The 24,548-nt window shown below is 44.0% G+C and overlaps 1 protein-coding gene across 6 annotated transcripts in view; it reads right to left on the bottom strand.

Moving 5' to 3' along the window:
• Positions 1-24,548, bottom strand: part of FBXW11 (F-box and WD repeat domain containing 11) — an 86,608-nt gene that overhangs the window by 19,045 nt on the left and 43,015 nt on the right. For 5 of the 6 annotated variants that reach the window (XM_014948185.1, XM_014948187.1, XM_014948188.1 and 2 more), the window contains exons 3-5: positions 24,164-24,389; positions 11,980-12,166; positions 10,836-10,926 (exon numbers count right to left, since the gene is read on the bottom strand). In XM_014948185.1, the coding sequence (XP_014803671.1) occupies positions 10,836-10,926; positions 11,980-12,166; positions 24,164-24,389 (504 nt within the window). Of the gene's footprint in view, positions 1-10,835; positions 10,927-11,979; positions 12,167-23,778; positions 24,032-24,163; positions 24,390-24,548 lie in introns of those variants that run through there. The other variant, XM_014948189.1, reaches the window with a different exon arrangement.

The raw sequence follows: 24,548 nt of genomic DNA, 5'->3' as shown, positions 1-24,548 counted from the left end.
GGAGCCAGACTCTTTTCAGTGGTTCCCAGTGAGAGGACGAGGGGCAATGGGCACAAGCTGGAACATAAGAGGTTCCACTCAAATATGAGGAGAAACTTCTTCACAGTGAGGGTGACAGAGCCCTGGAACAGGCTGCCCAGGGAGGGTGTGGAGTCCCCTTCTTTGGAGATTTTCAAGCCCCACCTGGATGCTCCTGAGTAACATGCTCTGACAAGCTCTGGGTGGTCCTGCTTCAGCAGGGGAGTTGGACTAGATGATCTCTATGGTCCCTTCCAACTCTAAAATTCAGTGAAATTCAGTGAAAAGGAGCTCGGCAGCCCCCGGGACACCAGCGGGCTTCCTTCTGAGCAGCTCACTATAGGAAGCTACTTAATGAACTCCCCCTATGAAAGCGCTGGCTTCAAAGAAAAGAATCTAAAGTATTATTTCCAGCCACGTGAAGGGCCGATCGCGCAGGACGCCGTAGGCAGGTGCACATTTTCACCCTGTGAAGAGATGTCACTTCGTTTCGCCCTGACACGGCGTGGCTACTGTGGGAAAATACTGCCTGTTTTTGGAGAACTTGTAAAATCCCCTGACACTGCGTAAATGTTCAGTGTGCTGGGAAAGCAGCCACCATCCACAGAGAATCCACAGCGGCGTTTCGATTGGCAGCAGAGTGAAACCAGATGTGGACGTATAGAGAAATAACATTATTTTAAGATGACTAAATAGGACCGAGTGGGTGGGCAACCTGGAGGACCCTCCGAAAAGGAACAGGGTTAATACAATGCTGGAGACCACATCAAAGCCCTCTGCTGGAGGAAACTTCTGGTTGCGACTGAAGAGCGCAGTCAGTAAAAGGCTTCATCTCCAACCTCCTTCCAGGAGATACCTCCATGAGGGGCGTGCACACCAAGGAGGCAGCCACGTACAAGGGGGAGGAAGGAGTTGCTGTGTTTTATGGGCTGTTACAGCATCAGGGAGTCAATACCAAAGAGACCCAGGATTTATTTGCATATTTATGACACCAAATCTAATACCACTATACACAACACCCACTACTGAGTCCTGCTGGACAACAGGATGGCCATGAGCCAGCAATGGGCCCTTGTGGCCAAGAAGGCCAAGGGCATCCTGGGGGGCATCAGGAAGAGTGTGAGCAGCAGGTGGAGGGAGGTCATCCTGCCCCTCTGCTCTGCCCTGGGGAGGCCCCATCTGGAGCACTGGGACCAGTTCTGGGCTCCCCAGTTCCAGAAGGACAGGGAACTGCTGGAGAGGGGACAGCAGAGGCTACAGACATGATGAGGGGCCTGGAGCATCTCTGTGATGAGGAAAGGCTGAGGGACTTGGGTCTTTCTAGTCTGGAGAAGAGAAGGCTGAGGGGGGATCAGCGTCTATAAATACTTAAAGGGTGGGTGTCAGAAGGATGGGGCCAGGCTTTTTTCAGTGGTGCCCAGGGACAGGACGAGGGAACAGGCACAAACTTGAACATAAGAAGTTCTACCTAAGCATGAGGAGGAACTTGTTTCCTGTGAGGGTGGCAGAGCCCTGGCAGAGGCTGCCCAGGGAGGTGGTGGAGTCTCCTTCTCTGGAGACATTCAAACCCAACTGGACACGTTCCTGTGGGACCTGCTCTGGGTGGACCTGCTTTGGGAGGGGGTTGGACTGGATGATTTCCAGAGGTCCCTTCCAACCCCATAGCATTCTGTGATTCTGTATTTTCCACATATCCCCTCAAAATCTCCATGGGAACTGCCTCTGAATGTGGGTTTCACAATTAAAAGCATGATGTTGCAGAACAAACACTATCTCCTTAGTCCACACGCACAGAGAAGAGGTTCCTCACACTTTCCTACGAGCCCACCAGAGCCCCAGCAGCAAGGAGCTGGCAAACTCCATAACCAACAAAATCTGGACGGACGAGCGATAAAGACCAAGCACGAAGCCAAAGCATCTGCCACAGCAGGAGAGCCATTTGGCAGCTGAAGAAATGCAGAAATGGATTTAAAAAAAAAAAAAAAGCATTTATGGAGAAAAGTACACACAGAAAATAGTCCAAGATGTAGAGGTATAGCCAAGCCTTGACCATGCCAGAATATGTTCACTGGTAGGAAGATGCACAGTAAAAGAAAATGTAATTCATCTGGATTAACAGTTGGACCATTAACTAGACATTGGGAGTGTTAAGGATAATGTGCTAGGAACAGGGTTTTTTTCCCCATTTGATCATGTACTCTGTGTGCAGCTCCTTGGCGAAAAAGCACATTTTTCTCCTTGTGAGTGTTATTGCAGAGTAAGTGGGTTTATCTTAATCCCATAAACCAAGGAGTTTCTGCTCCCTCTGAACACACAGTTCTCCTGCAGGACAAACGGGGCAGAAAAAAGAAAAAGGAAGACACACATCTGTTACATACACAGGGATTTCTCCTGAAGCATTGGGCATTTACACCGGGGGCAGGTAAAATCCAAACCCTTGTTCTCTACATGCTTTGTTCAAAGAGAGGAGAGAAAACCCCTCCTGACTGTGGCAGAGGACTTAGGTCCATCAGGGTAGAGAGGGCCTAATATTTCATTTATTATGGAGTTAAGAGGGTCTGATAAGCAAAGACAAACCGACAGCTTGGCCATGGCATCAGGCTCCCTGACTCTGTGAGGTCTCTCCTCTCAGACTCTCTGAAGGTGCTACACTATTAGGGGGGAAAAAAAAGAAGAAAAAAACAGTAAGCATCAAGCTCTTGAAGGCTTCCCAAAATCCTGGCTTGTGTCTGGAATTCCCTGTTGGGTCTCCAAGCTGAGGGTGGCCAAAGAGCATTTGTAGGCTCTCTATCAGCCTGAAGAAGAAGAGCTACGTGATGCTATTACCTAGAGGGTGTCAAGTGGTCCTCAAGAGGAATCTGCAGGGCACCAGCTGTCCTGTCACTGCCACAGCAGCAGAAACCACAAGGTTTCTGACCACACACGTCCTGTCACTGCCACAGCAGCAGAAACCACGAGGTTTCTGACCACAGAGGGATGACTCCCTCACAGAAACAGATGTGCCAGCAGCAAAGCCTCCTTCCAAAGCAGCCCAGAGAGGGATAAACACCCTGAGAGTGAAGAGCAGCTTCATCTTTCTTGTGTCATGGCTTTCAAGCAGCTTCATCTTTCTTGTGTCATGGCTTTGAGAATCACAGAATGGAAGGGACCTCTGGTGATCATCTTGTCCAACCCCCTCAGGTCCACTCAGAGCAGGTTGCACAGGAACGTGTCCAGGAGGGTCTGAATGTCTCCAGAGAAGGAGACTCCACCACCTCTCTGGGCAGCCTCTTCCAGGGCTCTGCCACCCTCACAGCAAAGAAGTTCCTCCTCATGTTGAGAAGGAATTTCCTGTGTCCCAGCTTGTGCCCGTTGCCCCTTGTCCAGGCACCACTGAGAAGAGTCTGGCCCCATCCTCTTGCCACCCGCCCTTTAGCTCAGCATCAATGAGATCCCCTCTCAGTCTTCTCTTCTCCAGCTGAACAGCCCCAGGTCCCTCAGCCTTTCCTCAGCAGAGAGGTGCTCCAGTCTCTGATCACCTTTGTAGCCTCTGCTGGACTCTCTACAGCAGCTCTCTGTCCTTCTGGAACTGGGGGACCCAGAACTGGACCCAGTGCTCCCAAAACCACTGTACTCATAAACCACTGCTGAGGAGGTACGTGCCAGTGGTGGGCACATTAAAGACCATCTCTTTCACCCCCCCTTCCTCCCAGGGACACCTCCCTGGACTCCCTGGCAGGGACACCTCCCACCACACCAGGTTGCCCCAAGCCCCCTCCAACCTGCCCTTGAACCCCTCCAGGGATGGGGCAGCCACAGCTGCTCTGGGCAACCTGGGCCAGGCTCTCACCACCCTCACACCAAACAAGTTCTTCCCCACAGCTCAGCTCCATCTCCCCTCTTCTCCCTCATGAAATATGGATTTCACTACACCCCACTAGCATGTAACATATGCTATTTTTTATAGATTTATATGTCCCCTCTTCTCCCTCATGAAATATGGATTTCTCTACACCCCACTAGCATATAACATATGCTAATTTTTATAGGGGCAGGGACACCTCCCACCACACCAGGTTGCCCCAAGCCCCCTCCAACCTGCCCTTGAACCCCTCCAGGGATGGGGCAGCCACAGCTGCTCTGGGCAACCTGGGCCAGGCTCTCACCACCCTCACACCAAACAAGTTCTTCCCCACAGCTCAGCTCCATCTCCCCTCTTCTCCCTCATGAAATATGGATTTCACTACACCCCACTAGCATGTAACATATGCTATTTTTTATAGATTTATATGTATTTATATGTATATATTTAAAGTTTAGCACACATTTAATACAAGCAGAAAGGCCCACTTTCACACACACACAAAAAAAAAAAGGAGAAAACACTTCCAATAAGTGCAAAGTGGGCTTCTGGCTTGATTTATAAAAATCCCAGGATACTCAGGTTGTATTTATATGTATATATTTAAAGTTTAGCACACATTTAATACAAGCAGAAAGGCCCACTTTCACACACACACAAAAAAAAAAAGGAGAAAACACTTCCAATAAGTGCAAAGTGGGCTTCTGGCTTGATTTATAAAAATCCCAGGATACTCAGGTTATATTTTAAAGAACAGTCTGAAATAAAAGTGAAAAAGTGTTCTACTGAGAGCCACTCCACGTCTGAACTCTGCACGGGCTTTCAGATCAGTCTGGGGTAAAAAAATCTCACTTTTGGTATGGACTCCAAGACCAGAAGAAAAGCTGTAAACAGTGAAGTCCAAAAATCTAAAGAACTTTAGAGAAAAAGGAATGGGAAGGTTTAACTAGCAAGTGTTACAATTAAATCATGGTTTCTTGGCAGAATTTGAGACCTAAAATTTAAGCTCCTAATGTTTAGAGCTGCTCAGATAAGATCCAAATGAGGACAATATAAATAGGATGAAGCGTGGACTCTTTCTGCGTGCGATGGATCCGATAGGGATGATCTGCACGGGCTTTCAGATCAGTCTGGGGTAAAAAAATCTCACTTTTGGTATGGACTCCAAGACCAGAAGAAAAGCTGTAAACAGTGAAGTCCAAAAATCTAAAGAACTTTAGAGAAAAAGGAATGGGAAGGTTTAACTAGCAAGTGTTACAATTAAATCATGGTTTCTTGGCAGAATTTGAGACCTAAAATTTAAGCTCCTAATGTTTAGAGCTGCTCAGATAAGATCCAAATGAGGACAATATAAATAGGATGAAGCGTGGACTCTTTCTGCGTGCGATGGATCCAATAGGGATGAAGCTGCTCAAAGGTCCACCAAGTAAAACTACTCCCGAGTCTCACTGCAGCTCCACTGAACAACCCTTTTTACAGCCACGTTTAAAAAGAACAGCTCGACCTCATGATGCTGAGGGAGATACATCTGCCCAGTGGAGTACGCTCATGTCTCACAGAGGAAGAGGAGAAGACTTGCAGAAACTGCCTTGAAGGCCACTGAGACAGAAGGAATCTCGGAAACCCCTTTGGGAGAAAGCTGAGGGTACAATCCTGACCATTTCCTCAAGCACGGAGAGAAGACAGTGTGTTCTCCAAGTGTCCAAATGGTGTTACACACCAGAGAAAGCTGAGGCAAATCAGCTAAAAAAGGCAACATAAACTGATGTTTCAGACCCAAAGAAGAGTAATTCAGCAGTAGGACCTTCTTCTCTATCAAGCACCTCTGCAAAGGCAGCCACAAAGCACAAGATCCCAGAAGAGACTCAAGGGCAGCGTCTGATGAAGGAAACCTTTGTCCTCTCTGCAGCTGCAACGGTCACAGCAACACCCATCGATGGGTCTCACTGGTTTGCTCTTCAAGGGTCCCCATTTCCACCAACTTCTATCAACTAGGTCTAACACAAGAGTAAAATTCAAGATTTCAGATGATTCAGAAGATACAGATGCAACATCAAACTATAGTAACTTTAGATGGAGTCCTGCTGACGTCAAAGAGGAGGAACACCGCTGTGACCTCCAGATCTGGAGAGGAAATCTTAAAAACACAAGCCAATGGCAGCAAAAACAGACAGGTCCTCTGAGGCACCTCAGTGACACGTGCATCTGGACCACACACAACACCTGACAACAAACAACGCTGCTGAAAAACAAAATTATTCCACCTTTTGGTGCAAGGGAACCCCTCCAGGTTCCACTGGAGACAGTAGGTTTATGCACAACAGGATAAAAATCCAAAGTTCTATGGAAACAGGTCACTCTCAGCCCCTCTCAGGGCACAGGGGCGTTCAAAGGACTCAAACAAGAACAAGAAATCCCTCCTTTCAAATCTGAAGTCTTAGTTTGCCTATTTGTGGAAAAAAAAAATAGTAGGTGTGATGTGGGCAAAGCGAACAAAAAAGCCAAGGCAGGGATTTCTCCCACACTGGGGGAGTCTGAAAGGAGTCTCCTGCCCTGTTCAGACCTAAGACCCAAAATCTACGCTGTTCATCCCAGAAACTTCATCCCCATCACTCAAAGGCTTCTCCTTTCCTTGGCCACTTCCATTTTTAAGAAATGCCTTTCGGAAAATGCTTGTGGAATAGAGATTTCAAAGGCCGGCTGAAAAAATTTCTAGGCATATAATGCTGACCAGACTCTCCCCCCATACACACATCAAATTTCTCCAGCATCATAATTAGAACAGCACTAAATAAACCCATTTTCCTCAGAAATTATACGTTGCAACTTTCCTAACCCAAGCTCGCCCGACGCTGGCAGCGACTTAGGGCGAGAGCTGACATTTCCCCCTCTGCAGATTTCCCCAAGGCTTGAAAATTTCAGTTCCAGTCCTAAAATCGGAACTTTTTCAAAATTCAGAAGAACACATGGTGTTTATCTGATGGCCTGGCGCCACCTCTTCCTAAAGTCTTCGGCAAAAAAATCACATTTTCATCCCCATCTTAATGAGGTTGGGTCTAAGTCTCCATGGAAACGAGCTGAGGGCACTTGCTGTGTGCCTGAAGATAAGGGGAACGTTTATGAACTAAAGTCTTCTCAACTCATCCCAAGAAATAGATACTTGTGCTAATCCTGAGGGGAAAACAGAAGAGTTGGCCAAGCTTCACTAATAATATGGAAAAAATCCAGGGACTTGGGGTTCTGGAGCCGGGAGCATGAAACTTCCCATCCTGGCAACGTGCCGAGGAACACAATCCCATTCAAAGGGCTGACCTTCTCCAGCAGGTTTTGGGACATCACCCGGGCACAGGGTACCCCCCACCAACCAAATCATCTCCACAAATGAGGTCCTGAGCACCCGGATAAGCCCCAAATCAGGTTTTTCCCCTTTAAAAAAAAAAAAGCTCCTCAAGAAACTTGGCAGTTCAACACCTGACTTGGAGACATTTAAAAATTACTGCACCACCTCTCGTGAAATGAAACCTAATTAAATATTTGGCTTCCCAGTGGAGGTGGAGAGTAACGACTTCTTTCCAAGAATTGGATTTCAGATCTCTAAACGTCCTCTTATTTTTCAAATCCAATGATTTCAGAAGTGACATTATGTTCCTAAAATGTGTTTGGCATGAAAGAAACAGACACTGGCACTGGCACTCAGAAGCTCCCCCTTTGCCAAATCACGGCCCACGGTTTGGCATGAAAGAAACAGACACTGGCACTCAGAAATTTGCAGCGAGGCAAGAGAAGCTCCCCCTTTGCCAAATCACCGCCTGCCTCACCTCGCAGCTACCACCACGTTGTGGCTGCAGGGATTTTTGACCCCAAATTGCAAATAAAGCCCAAAAAAAAGAATTCCAATTTGCTATTTATCATTCTTTTTTTTTTTTTTTCTTTTTTCTTCCAATTGTTAATTCAGGTGTTGGATTCCTCTTCCAATTCTGGCAGTCAATCCAAAGGAGAGAGCTCATTCTCCTTCAAGCTTATCTCTACCCACAACCCCATTTTGTCCCAGCTGCAGTAAATTAATAACCCTTATCATTAGAAACAGTCGGGCAGAATTTGCTCAATCTTTGTGCTCCACAGGTAAAAATACTGAATGACGAGATTTTTGTATTACTTAAACATATTTTACCTATTTTACCGTATTAAACAATCAAGTTTTTTGAACACAAGACAAATGCCTTATAAAAATACTTCTATAATTCTAGAAATGCTAATATGGGAGCCTTTGGCTCATCACCGGCTCCCTAAACTCTGACCCTCTGACAGAAACAGGAAGATCTTATTAAAGGTCCAGGCAAATATTTGAAGAAAAAACATTTTGGTATTCAGAGATACAAAAATTCTTCAGGACAGCTAAGATCAAAGTCTTATTGAAGAGACTTGCTTTTAAAAAAGGAAGGAATGGGAAAAGTATGAAAGTGAGGGAGAGCGCGACTTCAGCCTTAAAAACAGAATAAGGGGAGGAAAAAGCTAAGAAGTGCTCCTCATCTTATAGCCAAGCTTTGTTGTTGTTGTTACTCACCAGCTACATTTTTAAACAGTGTTAAAAGCTTCTTTTGAGAGTCCTTTAGGGAAGCAGTTTGTGAAAAGTGCTTTAAAGGCTGATTTATTAGAAAAATTATAATAGACTTTTGGAAGTGGAAGAATGATTGGACCCCTGACTATCAGCAGAAACACTAACCCCACTCCAGGCTGGAAAGCTGGAAAACAGCAATTATTTCAGGAGACCTGAAGGAAATACCTATCAGCAGAAACACTAACCCCACTCCAGGTTGGAAAGCTGGAAAAGAGCAATATTTCAGGAGACTTTAAGGAAATATATAAAGAGAGGAAAACTGGAGGTGGCACAACACCAGTGTCCTTCTGCCTTCCCTCTCCAGCTCGGCAGTTTCGAAGAACCAGGAGCAGCTCAGCCTGTACAAACCGAGGGGTGACCCTTCTGGAAGCAGCCATTGGGTTTTACCTCATTACTCTAAAAGACTGGGCAAAACCACATTTTATTTCCCAAATTTGGGCAAACAGAGGCTTCCACTTACTTTTGAACTCAGTGAACTCTGGAGGCAATAGCCCACCTGGGCAGGTCCTGGCTCCTTTCACCTTTTCTGCTCCACCACAGCATCCACGGGCAGCGTTGAGGTTAATTGCCAAAACCTTAAATTCTACCCCAAGCGACTGACAACCACTAACGACCAAAGGGTTTTCAGAGGTTTATAGACATGGACATGGGATGGGGAGTACAGAACTCCAGGAGATTTTCCCCAAACAGCCCTAATTCTGCTTCTCTGTTCTTGTGCCCCTCCACCTGAGATTTTTCTCCTAATTTGAGGATTTATAATTACTATATGCTGTCTTTATAACAATATATTATTGTTTTCTTAATACAACTTACTTTTTCAAGAAACATACTCATTACTATGATGTCTTTTTAGTGGCACACTCATTCCCTGCTCCCAAAAACTGGCAATTTTTACATTCAAGATATTAACAACAAATAAAGCCTGAGGGTTTGGGTTTTTTCCTGCTTATTTCATACCAGCAAAAACTGTCTCATTCAGGAGCTTCATCTCTGTGCGCTGCACTAGCACATCTACAGCAACTAAAGAATGAAAGTATGAAATACTTTTCATTCTAAAGAATGAAAGTATGAAATAGCAGGTTGTGACAGTAACTCCTTCAAGTGTTCCACATCACCTCAAAGGTCATCTTTTCACACCGCTTTTCGCCCATTTTTGACACTGAACAGTGCCAGAATTTTGCAAGAAGCAAGAAAATACTACATGATGAGTTCTCCTTAATCCCACGGGCTCCTTATCATTGCAGCATCACTCTGTCACTCCTTTCAGAAAGTGGATATTCTCTTCAAATAATAAAATGTGCATCGTTCAGCTCACGAGTAAATATCAAGTTTGATCTTTTTTTTCCCTAGACCACATTTTACGCTTCGTTCTTTATCCTTAAATACTTAAAAACTGCGTAGCAAGGGTTATTAAAAATATATATATTTGAAAAATAGGATTATGTTTTCCAGCAGATACATTTTACAGACAGGTTAAGAGTCCTGACTGGTTTTGTGTACTGAGTGCCAAGCCACACAGACTCCGTTAGTTCACATCTGTCTTAAACATCAAAACACTTGTTTCCCCAGTAATGAATTTCAGACTAATAATTTTACACCCATCACGTGGTTGAAATAAATCCCTTAAAGGCTGTGGTATAACTTGTGTGGTGCGTACACAGCAGAATCCTGATTTATCAGAAACACTTTTTTAAAAGTGAGAAAGACCAATTTTATAGCTCTGAAAGAAGATAAGCAAAATTTTATATCGAAGAAAAGAACAGCCATTTCTAGTCTTTTTACCACCAATATCCTTACCGTGTTTATCATTGTAGGACTGACTGTTCTCATCAAACCACTCCAGGGGAGAAAAGAATCCCCCACCCCAAAGAAAAATGTATTTGCAACAGTGCCTGCTTCAGAAGTAATTAATTTCTAAATGAGTAATGTTTTAGATGATGGGTGTGTAAGGCATTAACCCTCAGATCACCTTCTAAATGAGCAGCACCAATCTATTGGAACATTCAGCAATACCTGGCAGTGTCTTGGTAGTTAAGTTTCCTAAAACAGCTATTTTATTAAAATCCATAGTCCCAGAAGAATTCCAAAAATCTTTAAAGGCAGAAAAGCTGGTGTTAACACTTAAAGCACCACGTTAACACTTAAAGCACCACGTTAATGCACGCACTGCGGCAGGAAGTCACTGAGGGTATTTTTTACATTGTCTGAGGAGCTGGAGCTCACAAAGTAGCAGTGATACAGATATATAGATATATATATATATGATAATGCTTCATTGCTCCAACACGCACCATCCTTGAAAAACTAACTGTATCCAACATTATTTCTACTGCAGACATAGAATATCAGAAAACATACCTCTATATCCTGTATTATCTTTGGGTATAAGGACCTGTAAAATGAATTTGGGGGGCCGTCTGTTGGTCTGTTTTTAAACAGGTATTGATCCCTGGAAAGAACAGAAAGATATTTTTCAATTTACCACAAAGAATCCAAATTTTAAAGGCATTTAAAATCTGCACAGAACAAAACCTTATGAAAGATTCTCACAGAATTCTTGTAAGAATTTTTAGAATTGGTGTTACAACCTTTGTGAACGTTACAATTTGACAGCTTTATTTAAATGTCCGAGACTAAGAAGATAACAGATGTTTTGCCTATGGTTTTCCAAATTAGCACTCGCTGCTTCCTGAGGGTTTTTAGCCAGCAGGGTGTCTGTGTGCAATATGCCTTGCATTTTCTGAGGCACACCACTAGAGAGCACAGAAAAGCAGGTTTCTCAAGGAGAACACCTCATCTCTTCAGATATTCATAAAGGAGAGAAAAACTCCATTGCCATAAACAAATATTTTCTCTTTGAGAGAGGCTTCTGCAGCCCCGTCAGCTATTTCACGTGTTAAGCTAAAAGAAGTTTAATTGGAAATAGTTCACTCAGCACTCGCTGCTTCCTGAGGGTTTTTAGCCAGCAGGGTGTCTGTGTGCAATATGCCTTGCATTTTCTGAGGCACACCACTAGAGAGCACAGAAAAGCAGGTTTCTCAAGGAGAACACCTCGTCGCTTCAGATATTCATAAAGGAGAGAAAAACTCCATTCCATAAACATAAATGTTTTCTCTTTGAGAGAGGATTCTGCAGCCCAGTCAGCTATTTCATGTGTTAAGCTAAAAGCAGTTTAATTGGAAATAGTTCACTCGAGAAAAAGCCCTACAAAACATGTTGGTGCTAGTTTTTGTGAGCTGATTTGACGCGTGCGTTCTCCCTGCAACACAGAAATTATAAATTTGCAGAGCACAAGAAAGCAATTGTGGAAAGACACGGGTGCACAAAGGTGGCCAAAGCAGGGACAGGAGGTGACAGCTTTCACTCCACACGTCCATGGCAGAGCTACGGATCTCGGTGACACCAATTTACCATCAACTTACTTTTTGGCAGAGCTGGTAGTTGGGGAAATTTGTGAATTTACAGAACACGGCGAAAGGTGAATTTCCATGGAGGTACTTACCAACCCCTTCTTTCTGACAGCCCCTTCCACAGCGGGTCGGTGCGTACCATCCTCTCGATGAGTTTCTTCCACAGCATTCCCTCCGAGATGACCCTCTGCCATTCCTTACACACCAGCTCCGCCGCGCACAGCGACCTGGCGTCAAGGTAGGAGAGGATGTTTTCTGCTATGTGATCTAAGCCTTGCTCTGCAAAGAAATAAAGGCAAGCAAAAGGTCAGTCACTTCACAGTGTATCACTAAACAAGTTCTGCAACACGTTCAGAGAAAGCTAACGCAGCTTTAAGGCAGTGCCCAACACGATAATTCAATTATCATATGTAGAAGGAGCAGTTCCAAATGAATCCAAACAGGTACATGGAAATATCTTCAACACTTCACTCCTTTCTTGGTACAATCTGCCTGCTGGAGGGTACCAATTCCACAGAGTGAGAACGAGCACAACCCAAAACTCCACATCATATGCCATCAGAGAAAGTATTTTCCTGCTTCTGGACACAGAATGTTGGACTTTTTGAGCACGTAACGCATTGGGCTCCACGGTTCAAAAACCATCATCTTCAAGCAGATGCTTCACTAAACAGCAGTAACGTGAAATTAAAGTAATAATTCAATTATCATATGTAGAAGGAGCAGTTCCAAATGAATCCAAACAGGTACATGGAAATATCTTCAACACTTCACTCCTTTCTTGGTACAATCTGCCTGCTGGAGGGTACCAATTCCACAGAGTGAGAACGAGCACAACCCAAAACTCCACATCATATGCCATCAGAGAAAGTATTTTCCTGCTTCTGGACACAGAATGTTGGACTTTTTGAGCACGTAACGCATTGGGCTCCACGGTTCAAAAACCATCATCTTCAAGCAGATGCTTCACTAAGCAGCAGTAATGCAAAATTATTGATTCTTTTATTACTCCCTTACATACAACGACAGATAATTAACTCAGCAGAAGACAGGACTCCACAGGAACAAATACAGATGTATCCAGGAGAAGGACGAGCAAAGATTCCGCAAAAAAAATTCTAGCAAGGCTATTTTTTGTATTTAAGCTCTTTCTACAGCCTGCGAGCACCAAGCCCACTCCTGGATTTTGGTGAGTGCTCTGGTGGTAGAGCACATGCCAGAGACAGCAGACACACACCCTCCTGGTGTAGGAAGGGGAAAAAAATCAATGAGAATGAGTTTGACAGTAATGAGTTAATTGCAAACGGTGCTTTAATATCAAAGGCAGTTTTCTCCATTCAGGGTTTACCATCAATAGAAAAGCTGTTACTGAATGAGTCCCACCAGAAGCCAGGGGCTTTGAGGCTTCTCTTCAGCTCTAGTTTTTTGAAACAACTTCACTCTGAGTAAATCAAGCTGTAACATCCAATACAGCATGTATTTGGGGGCCAATTGGATAAGAGGAAAAAAAATTTACACTGAAAGGGTTATTAAGCACTGGAATGGGCTGCCCAGGGAAGCGGTGGAGTCACCATCCCTGGAGGTATTTAAAAGACAGGCTGACATGGGTTAGTGGTGGTTTTTATCAGAGTTAGGTTGATGGTTGGACTAGATGATCTTGAAGGTCCCTTCCAACCCAGATAATTCTATGATTCTATGACTATTATTGTCTCTAGAATGAGAATCAGGTAAGAAATCTCAGGATCATTGGGGGTCAAGTAGCAATCAAATAACGAGGGGCGACAGCTCAGCTTCTGCACCCCAAATTCCAGTGCAAAGTAAGTTAATTTAGCCACACCAAGATCTCCTAATGTATCTACAACAGCCGTAGGAACAGGTATTATCTCAGCATCTTTCCTGCACCAGCTGCTCTCCCACCCCCGGGTCGTGCTACCTTCTACCACAAGGGAGTGGTGCGTGAGCTTTACCAGGTCAAAGGAGGAGATCCACCACGTAACCAGGAGAGAACACCCAAGTAAAAGCCCACTACTCCTTTGGCAGTGCTCAGACAGCCCAGAAACAACACCCACCTGGGACACTCTCATGCTCTAGCTGCACCCTCAGCATAAGGCGTGTTGGTCAACATTATTAGTGGACTGGGGAAACACTGATTTTCATCACAGCAACCAGAAGCAGCTTATTAACCACCATGATCCTTTTATATCGTGGCAGGGTAAGATTTACACACTCAACTCACCAGCAGAAGATCAAATATACCAGAACTGGGGTCCTGCCCATTGACTCAAGTCTGTGTAAGGCAATATATTATTCCACAATTATCAATTAATACTTCTCCAAAAGCACTGGGTGCTCCAGCTGAAGCTGCCAGAAGGAATAAGCCCACCCATGAAGACGATGCACACAGCAAGCTGCCACCAAAGCTCTGTAAGACCTGAAGCAGGTGGAGCACTGTGTGTATTTGCTTGTGGTCTTTGCCAAGATCTTCTCTCTCGCTGAGGGCGTTAAGATTTATCAACACGACTGCGGTTGAGTGAAGGTACAAACCCAGAAACCACTTAGACAAGATACTCACGCTAAATTTAAAATAGTGACCAAACTTCTCTTGTTCATATTCCAGCTACAGTCTCACTGGTCCCACCAAAAAATCCCTGCTAAGTCTGTTACTTATTTCCAAGGACCTGCAGGTTCTGCTTTCTCAAAAACTCCACTAAATTGGAGATCACGAATAACTTCATTTTCGTGAATAACCTATGTCAGTTGGCCAAGGAAGAAAAAAATCTTTCAAACTAGGAAATGACGACCGTTTTAATTTTCTACTTTATCTCATGACAGCCTGCTTTAGGATTGAAATAGTCCTGAAAAAAATCAAAGAAAATACTTTTAATTTTTTAAAGAATGAAGGAATTGTGTGCATATATACACTGCACACTGAATTTGCCACGGCCTTCATAACGAACAGCAATAGAAAGGAGAAACCAATACATGTAGGTGAAAAGTATTTGTTCATTTCTTTTGCTTAATTTAGAGAACTATAAAGGTTTTAAAGAACGGTGAAAGCTCCTACAGTGTAAATTAGGCTTATACAAATTTTTCAGTATCGGTCCTAGTAACAGATTCAAATAACTGACCCATAACAAGGTCCAAGCAACTGGTGGATCTCAAATCACCCCACTTCCAGACCAGCACATCCTCCCCTAATGATACTAAATACCCAGATTCTAAATACTGTTGACTTAAGAAATATTTATCTCACTGTGACGTTATGTGATTTGAAACAGTTCTCAAGGTCTGTCCAGAAAAAATACTCATTGCAAGGTCATTGTCAAGAGGGACTTTAAAGTCTGGAATCCTCGGGTACCAGGACGACAAACTACTCCATTATGCAAAGTGAAGGACACGGCTGGATAAAAATAAAGGAAACAAACAGCTCTGCTGAGTAAGCATTTCTCTGGCTTTGAAGGTTATGTGTGTGGACAAGGCACACGCTGTGTTTTAGTGGGAATAGATCTAACCATGATTTTAGATTCCAGTACAAAACAGTCATGTTCAATAACCTAAGATCAGCCTCTACAGAGCAAGTGACTGTCCAACACATCCATAACACTGGGATCACATCAACGCAGCCCTCCACATATTGTCCCAGCACAGAACACGTTAGATTTTGAAGAAAATAGGAAGAATTTTTGACGTAAAGCACTGCAGCTCTCAAAGAAAACAGTGCAGAGGCAACAGTAATTAACCAAGATAATTGCAAACTCTGCAGTTGAGCCGTACGCTGAGGTTCCTGTATAAAAAGTGATAAATGGTGCATTTCTCTGCACTATTTTCCTTTCACAAGCCATTATACAACAGCTGAGCTTCGAGCAGCCTCCCCTCCCTCCTCAGGCTGCAAAGCAGCACGTTCACCAGGGCAGGGCTAAAGGTGTACAAATACTCATAGAATCATTGAGTCCCAGACTGGTTTGGGTTGGAAGGGACCTTCAAGACCCCCCAGTGCCACCCCCTGCCCTGGGCAGGGACACCTCCCACCACACCAGGTTGCTCCAAGCCCCCTCCAACCTGCCCTTGAACCCCTCCAGGGATGGGGCAGCCACAGCTTCTCTGGCCAACCTGGGCCAGGCTCTCACCACCCTCACACCAAACAAGTTCTTCCCCACAGCTCAGCTCCATCTCCCCTCTTTCCTTTAGGGACTGGAAGGGGCTCCAAGGTCTCCCTGGAGCCTTTTCTTCTCCAGGCTGAACCCCCCCCCAACTCTCTCAGCCTGCCCTCCCAGCAGAGGGGCTCCAGCCCCCCCAGCATCTCCGTGGCCTCCTCTGGCCCTGCTCCAACAGCTCCATGTCCTTCCTGAGCTGAGGACCCCAGAGCTGGACACAGGGCTCCAGGTTAGGTCTCCCCAGAGCAGAGCAAAGGGGTAGAATCACCTCCCTTGCCCTGATGGTCACCTCAATCGGAGATATTTAGTCAAATCAGTGGGCAATAAAAGAGACTGTAGCGCCAAGAAATAATTGATAATTCAGTTCAAGCAACAACAGGCTACTATGTTTCCAGCTTACTAATTAAATAGAAAAATGGATGACTGTGAAGTTTGGAAGAAGTTAAACTAAGAGCAAACACCAGAGTATTTTGCAGTTAAACCAACAGACCAAGAAATCATTAAAAAGAGACAGTGACACTCTGATGGCACCAGCATTGCTGCAAAACGTGGCAGGAGGACAAGAGCACTGACTTTTGGCTTCCAGCTCTCCTGGAGACACAAGGTCACTGTCTGTCCTTTCTGTGGGAGAGGCATTTTGAATGGGTGGTGGCAGGGCAGAGGAGCAGGCACACACCAACCAGCCCTGTCACAGGCCCTTAATTCCTCTTTCTTAGAAGTGAAAACCCGCTCCAGCAAGGTCTGGGTTCCAAAAAAAGCCAGTAGCAATAGATACACTGATGACAGGGAAATCTTTCAATGCCTACACTTCTAAGGTGTACATTTATATAATTATATTATAGATTGTATTATTATAAATATAAATTATATCAATAAATTACATATAACTTACATAAATACTTATATTATACTAAGTATAAGAAGTATAATTTTGCCTAATTGGCATAACTTCGTAACACAACCATCACATACATATTCTAACATTCCTAGAAAGGGGGAACTTTGTTCTACTTGACTAAAAGCATTTAAACAAACCATAACTCTGCAGTTATTTCAGCCATAGACTTAAAAAAAAAGGTTATGGGACAGAGCAGCCACGCTGGCACCTGAACGCGTTGCCAACACCTTGCTTGAAGCTTTGAGCCCTATTTTAAATGGGAAGATCACGAACGTGTTGGATGTAAAATGAATTCCCAAGTGACAGACAAACAGAAGATGTTCAAATGATGGTCGGGCGCAAAAGAATTCTTTAAAAGTTTATCTGTTACTGCCATCTCCTGGCAGCAAACTACATCATTGTCCTCCCCCCACACCAGAGATGAGAGGTGTGAGGAGCTGTGAAGTTACCAACAACCATCCTAGTGAGGAGGTTACGCTGCAAATCATCCTCAGGACTCGACAAACGCTCGGTTCTGTGGGCGTGTGGTGGTGGGTTTGGTGTTGCACCCCTACTCCAACATACCCCTGTTGTCTTTCAGAAGATGCTGAACAGCCCAGCTTGGAAGTTGAACTTGAAACACCCTTTGGAGTCAGGCCGACAGCATCACTTGGTTTTTGATAGCGGGCAAGTGGTTTTGAATCAAGTTCAAACGCTTTAGGAGTTCCACAAGCAGCAAACAGCACATTCCGTTATTAGAAATCCATATTTTGTACTTTACATCCTTTGTACAATTAGGAATGTACAGGTCACTTAAGGCGTTTCGGAAGAATTTGATTTAGATGGCTATTTTCAGACTATTAAAAAGCATTTGGATCACAGTCAAGCCAGCAGAGAGCACACACCGGGGCTTGTAACACCTTCTAGCATGAGGCAAACACAGGATTGATGAAACCTGTGGTTTTATGATTCCCTATTTAGAAATGAATGTGATGTCCCAGTAACACAACGTGTGTATTCATGAAATACTGTTTTCCCAAAAGACAGTTCTCCAGGTTATATTGTACTGAATGTGATGTCCCAGTAACACAACGTGTGTATTCATCCCAAAAGACAGTTCTCCAGGTTATACTGCATAGAACTGATTAAGAAAAATGACCCACGACAGGCAGGACCATTGTGCAATTGTTCAGTCTTTCACACAACTGCATTTGAAAGAGCAACAGCCATCCCGGAGTGACCAAGGTGCCACCAACCAATCCGTCCTAAAGCTGAGCCTTTTCTTGGAGAGACCAAGGTTGCAATTTCTGGCTGTCGACAAGATGATCTGAAGCCGAGGTGAGAGCTGGCAAATCACTGCTGAGGCACCAGGAGTCACTGGTGCCATCTCCTCAGAGTAGAGAGAGGTACCAAACTCCATCGAGTGCCACCATTGCCCCTCGTCCTCTCAGTGGGAACCACTGAAAAGAGTCTGGCTTCCTCCTCCTTCAGCCCACCCTTGAGATACTTGTAGGCGTTGATAAGGTCTCCCCTCAGCCTTCTCTTCTCCAGACTAAAGAGAAGAGCAACAGCCATCCCAGAGTGACCAAGGTGCCACCAACCAATCCGTCCTAAAGCTGAGCCTTTTCTTGGAGAGACCAAGGTTGCAATTTCTGGCTGTCGACAAGATGATCTGAAGCCGAGGTGAGAGCTGGCAAATCACTGCTGAGGCACCAGGAGTCACTGGTGCCATCTCCTCAGAGTAGAGAGAGGTACCAAACTCCATCGAGTGCCACCAGAGAGCTGGTCCCTGCATCCCCAACCAGAGCCTCTCCTCCACTTGGGGGAACGGGGTGACAGACTGTGCTCCAGAATGGAAATGGAACTGGGCATCACAATCACAGAATGGTTTGAGCTGAAAGGGACCTTAAAGCCACCCCCAGTGCCACCCCCTGCCACCTCCCACCACACCAGGTTGCTCCAAGCCCCCTCCAACCTGCCCTTGAACCCCTCCAGGGATGGGGCAGCCACAGCTTCTCTGGGCAACCTGGGCCAGGCTCTCACCACCCTCACACCAAACAAGTTCTTCCCCACATCTCAGCTCCATCTCCCCTCTTGCAGGGTCAAATCCTTCCCCCTCCTCCTAGGGCTCCCCTCCCTGATCCAGAGTCCCTCCCCATCTCTCCTGGAGCCCCTTGAGGGACTGGAAGGGGCACCAAGGTCTCCTCGGAGCCTTCTCTTCTCTGCTTCTCTGTGGCACGTACAGAACTCAGAACTATCAGGCTAAGACCCATGTCCTTCCGAAAATCTAATTTTTTAAAAAACCCACCATTTCATACTTTTAAAGAATTAAAGACAGGGCTAGAATGTGATTCCCAAGGGGATTTAACTCTCCAAATAAACTCAAAGCACAAGGGAAATCTTCGTTCCTAAGGTGACTTTTGTTTTCTACAGGTTAGGAATGTTCTTGAGAAGATACAGACCTGACTGCCACCTGCAGAAGGATGTTTTACAGAACTATCAGACCAAGTGTTTCTCCACACAACTGAGAACATACCTGTGCACACGTGTCAGGCTGCTCATTATGAAGCCAATATCTCACTGAGTTTTAAGGATCAGCTGCCAATTACTGAGCAGAAACTTTTTATTGGATGCATAATTGTGGCAATTCCGTGTAACACCGGTCACAGCTAAAACCAGACTTTGAAGGAGTCAGAAACTCAAGTGTTTTCTGATGTTAAAAAACCCCAGCAATCTCATTTTCTAGGAATACACAAAGCCCTGAACGTTGCCCACTGAGCACAAAGCCACAAATGCTTTGCTTTGCCACCAAATACCTTCGGAAGATTTTTTACTGCTCGCAAAAGCCCACGGGTTTCAATTGTTAAAAAAAAAAAAAAAAAAGAGACATCAAGTAAAATATTCAGCCTAATTAACACAGCAGGAACAGGTCCAGAGCATAAATACTTAGATGAGCCCACTATAATTATTTCAGACAACACACCGGACTAAGTTGAAGCCATATTAAGGCCTGAAATAGCTGCATATACCTATTTTACATTAAAATACAGTGAGCATTTAGTTTATAAACAATGTCTGAAATAGGTACTGAAACCCAGCAATTTTATTTAATTAAAATGCACCCAGCATTTATCGGTACACTTTTCAAAGAAAAATACTCCTTCCAACTCTTGGGCCTCTACAAGAGGCTTCTGCAATTTTATAGAAAATGGTGAAAAGTTACGGCCGCGGTTGATTATAGGTACCAGATTATAGGTACCAGATGAAGGTTTGGCTGAATTTAAATAATAAATTAAAACAAATTAAAATCTGCGGGGATTTCAAAGCTCAGGGTGTAAATATCACTTTGTATGAAAATGAAACCCAAATTTGGGATGTCAACTCTATCAAACTAACATATGACACGGAACAGTCATTTCGACCACGCAGCTCCACAGGTTTTTATTATTTTAGAAACAAGTTTTAAAAGAAGCCTGGCAGGGTTTTACTTGCCTGACGCTGTGTTCTCTTACAGTTTGAACACACCAAACAGATAGGGAAGGGACTTTCTTTCCTAATCAAGGGTCAACACCCTAATTCTTTTAAGGAAAAGGACACAAGTTGGATGAGATCGTGCAAGCAATATTAAGATTAACATCTTAAAGATAATTAAGACAAGCAAAAGGACAGGGGTGACACAATTTATTCTTGCAATTATGCTGTCTTTTGAGAGTTTTTGACATGGTTGAGGTAACACCATCGGGGGATGTGGAAAAAATAATGAGTAGAGGCTTCTGAGCCACCTTATCAATGGGACTTGCAATATCTGATAAAGCTATAGTAGATACAGAGGGATCTGGACAGGCTGGATGGATGGGCCAAGGCCAATGGTGGGAGGTTCAACAAGGCCAAGTGCCAGGTCCTGCCCTTGGGTCACACCAACCCCATGGAGGCTCCAGGCTGGGGCAGAGTGGTTGGAGCTGCCTGGGGAAAAGGACCTGGGGGTGTTGGTCAACTGTTGGCTGAACAGGAACCAGCAGTGTGCCCAGGTGGCCATGGAGGCCACCAGCATCCTGGGCTGTGTCAGGAACTGCGTGGCCAGCAGGACTCAGGGGGTAATGGTCACCCTGGACTGGGCACTGGTGAGGCCACACCTCGAGGACTGTGTCCAGTTTTGGGCCCCTCACCACAAAAAAGACATTGAGGTGCTGGAGTGTGTCCAGAGAAGGGCAATGGAGCTGGTGAGGGGTCTGGAGCACAAGTCTTGTGAGGAGAGGCTGAGGGAGCTGGGGGTGTTCAGCCTGGAGAAGAGGAGGCTGAGGGGAAACCTTCTCGCTCTCTCCAACTCCCTGAAAGGAGGGTGTAGAGAGGGGGGGTCAGGATGGGACAAAAGGAGGTGGCCTCAAGTTACACCAGGGGAGGTTTAGGATGGCTATTAGGAACAATTTTTCCACGGAAAGGGTTCTTAAGCCTTGGAATGGGCTGCCCAGGGCAGTGGTTGAGGCCCCATCCCTGGAGGTGTTCAAAAGCCAGGTTGACATAGTGCTTAGAGACATGGTCTAGTGATGGGTTTTATCAGAGAGAGTTCCACTGATGGTTGGACTCGATGATCCGAAAGGTCCCTTCCAACCCAGGCAATTCTATGATTCTATGATACGGCCGCTCACACACCGTGATGGTGGTTTGGAGTGAAGAGCCCAACCACAGCCCAGCTTGTAAGAACAGCCCCCGCAGACTGAGGGCTCTGCCACCCCTGACAGAAAAGCACACCCCAATTATCACTTTTTTCCACCAAAGCCAAGGGCAGTCAGATAAAACAAACTTTTCCCCTTTTTCCCCGCATTTTCACAGGTGTAAAATCAGTAGGGACAGGAGCAAGCAAAAACTATTTCCATTTAAAACAAAGACATTTTACTTCTTTAAGACAAGTGAAACTACCTTTTAAAAGTCCTTTACTCCTATCTTTTTATTTGACATCCAACTCAGTATTGATTTTGATCAACTCTGATTAAGTTTTGGGGTAGATTTATACAGACGTTCTTCAAATATCACATTACCTACAAGTGAAACTACCTTTTAAAAGTCCTTTACTCCTATCTTTTTATTTGACATCCAACTCAGTATTGATTTTGATCAACTCTGATTAAGTTTTGGGGTAGATTTATACAGACGTTCTTCAAATATCACATTACCTTTAAGAAAGTTTGAGTATAGGAACAGTTCCCAGTATCTACATCTTCAAAAGCAACAAGAGTTGTAAATATAAATATAAATATGTATTTATATATACAAATGTGGTGTAAATAAACTCTAGCTTATGCGGCTCCCAAAAATTTCTTAGAAATAAATACATACTGTGAAAGAACTGTATACCCCCGTGGTATCAGCTCTGAGGTATAAAACAAAGCAAGCAAAAAATTATAATTGAGGCTCACATTTGCACAAAATGACCGTGACTGTCTATTTCACTTTATCTTGATACTCTCTAGAGGAATCAAAATTCAGTATTTTGGAAACAAGCTAGAAGAAACATCCACACTACCCTAAAGGAGACAGTTCTCCAGTCAAAACGAGGAGCACATTTTCAGGTGTGTGGCCAGACAAGCTAAATCTTCCATAAAATAACTTCTGTGAAGCTGAGGTGTGGGGGGAAAGGACTCCCCCTCCCTTTCCTAGCCCTTTTTTCACATTTTTAAGCCTGTTTTTTAAGAAAATAGAGCACATATGAGATTCTGTATCACTTCCCATGTCCTACCCCGTGTTCTTTCCCCTCCAACTACTAAGTTGGTTTCAGCCCTGCTTGACAGATGAGCCAAAATCCTCCCATCACCTCCAAAAACTGAATTCCTCCAGATTTGATGAAAATACAGCAGCACTATAGAGAATAGAAACATGTTACACGCAGGCAGCATTCTGTCCCAGACACTCCTCCGCCCTCAGCACTCTCTGCCATGTCTTGGAATTCTTGGGATAACATCCACGGAGCACTCACTCCCTGCAGGGGTGAATCCACGCTGTGATACCCCAGAACACTTTGAACACTTATTTTGTGCTTATTTCCCACTCTGGAAACAAGGTCCACACATTCGCCTTTCAACGAATCAAATGAATCATTCTCCCCAGCAGCAAAAATCCACAGATGCAACTCCTTCCACAAATGAATGGAAAAATATATTCAACTTAACAGGAGATGGAAAGTTAAAGATTCTATATATACAGTTATTACTGGTCCATATTTTCTTTTTTTGAAAAAATGCATACAGCAAGTGTAAGAACAGATTTCATACTAGAATTATTGATACAGGTTTACACTGATTAAATGCAGAAGAGCTTCTGAGGAACTGAAGGAGGGAATCATGGCTAGAGTCTACAACAAAAATCCACAACTGCTTCACTCCAGTCAGCAACAAGACCAGACAAACTAACTTCACTCACCTAAGCAGGCAGCTTTTTAGTTAAGATTTGGGAAACTTAGAACAAAACTAAGAGGTAAGAAAGACTTCAGAAATGAAAACACCTCTATAGTTCTTTCTACACCTAATGGGGTTTGTAGGAAAAGGGAATTTAGACCAGAGATTGCAGAGACACAACTTTTACAGCGACTCAGTTCCAATTTAAACACAAACTATTCTTCAGGAGACGCTACTCCCAACTCCTTTTACACGGAACAACACTGGCATCCAGTGGCCAATCCAATTAATCACAGAAGTGAATGACTGCAGCCACCCTCCTGCACCCCTTCTGACTGGGGAGCATCGCTTCAATCATATGAGACAATCTACATCTGGAGGATGTTCCAAAAGTTTGCATAGACCCGAAGCATTAAACAACAAAAAAGCATTTTTATAAACACACCTCTTGTAAAATAAATATTCATTTACCTGGTAACGCAGTGATGAAGTCCCGTTGTAACATGGGCTTCAAGTAAGAGTTAATATGTCCATGCTGATAGTGACACATTCGTGAAATAAGGTGTTCCACAAATTCAACTTGATCTGATTCAGACCACTGGTCAAAATATTTAATACACAAGTCTTTTTCCTTTTCGTAGTTTCCTTCCGATGGTCTTTTTCTTGAGACAATCACAGATGAAGTTCCATTACTTATCTGTCATTAGAAAAGGAATATCAGTATTTAAATATAAACAAGCATAGGAACAGCTTTAGAAGAACTCTTTCAAGGAAGAAAATGTGAGAAGATGCAAAGAAATAATCAACAGAATTGAATTTGAAAATAGATTAGTAAAGCCATGAGTTAATCATTTACCTGGTAACGCAGTGATGAAGTCCCGTTGTAACATGGGCTTCAAGTAAGAGTTAATATGTCCATGCTGATAGTGACACATTCGTGAAATAAGGTGTTCCACAAATTCAACTTGATCTGATTCAGACCACTGGTCAAAATATTTAATACACAAGTCTTTTTCCTTTTCGTAGTTTCCTTCCGATGGTCTTTTTCTTGAGACAATCACAGATGAAGTTCCATTACTTATCTGTCATTAGAAAAGGAATATCAGTATTTAAATATAAACAAGCATAGGAACAGCTTTAGAAGAACTCTTTCAAGGAAGAAAATGTGAGAAGATGCAAAGAAATAATCAACAGAATTAAATTTTAAAATAGATTAGTAAAGCTATGAGTTACGCCATACA

This window comes from Calidris pugnax, unplaced genomic scaffold, assembly GCF_001431845.1.
Source record: "Calidris pugnax isolate Ruff unplaced genomic scaffold, ASM143184v1 scaffold27, whole genome shotgun sequence".
NCBI classification, from domain to species: Eukaryota; Metazoa; Chordata; class Aves; order Charadriiformes; family Scolopacidae; genus Calidris; species Calidris pugnax.
Note: the sequence above shows the minus strand (reverse complement) of the source record. Positions and strands in the feature narration are given on the sequence as shown.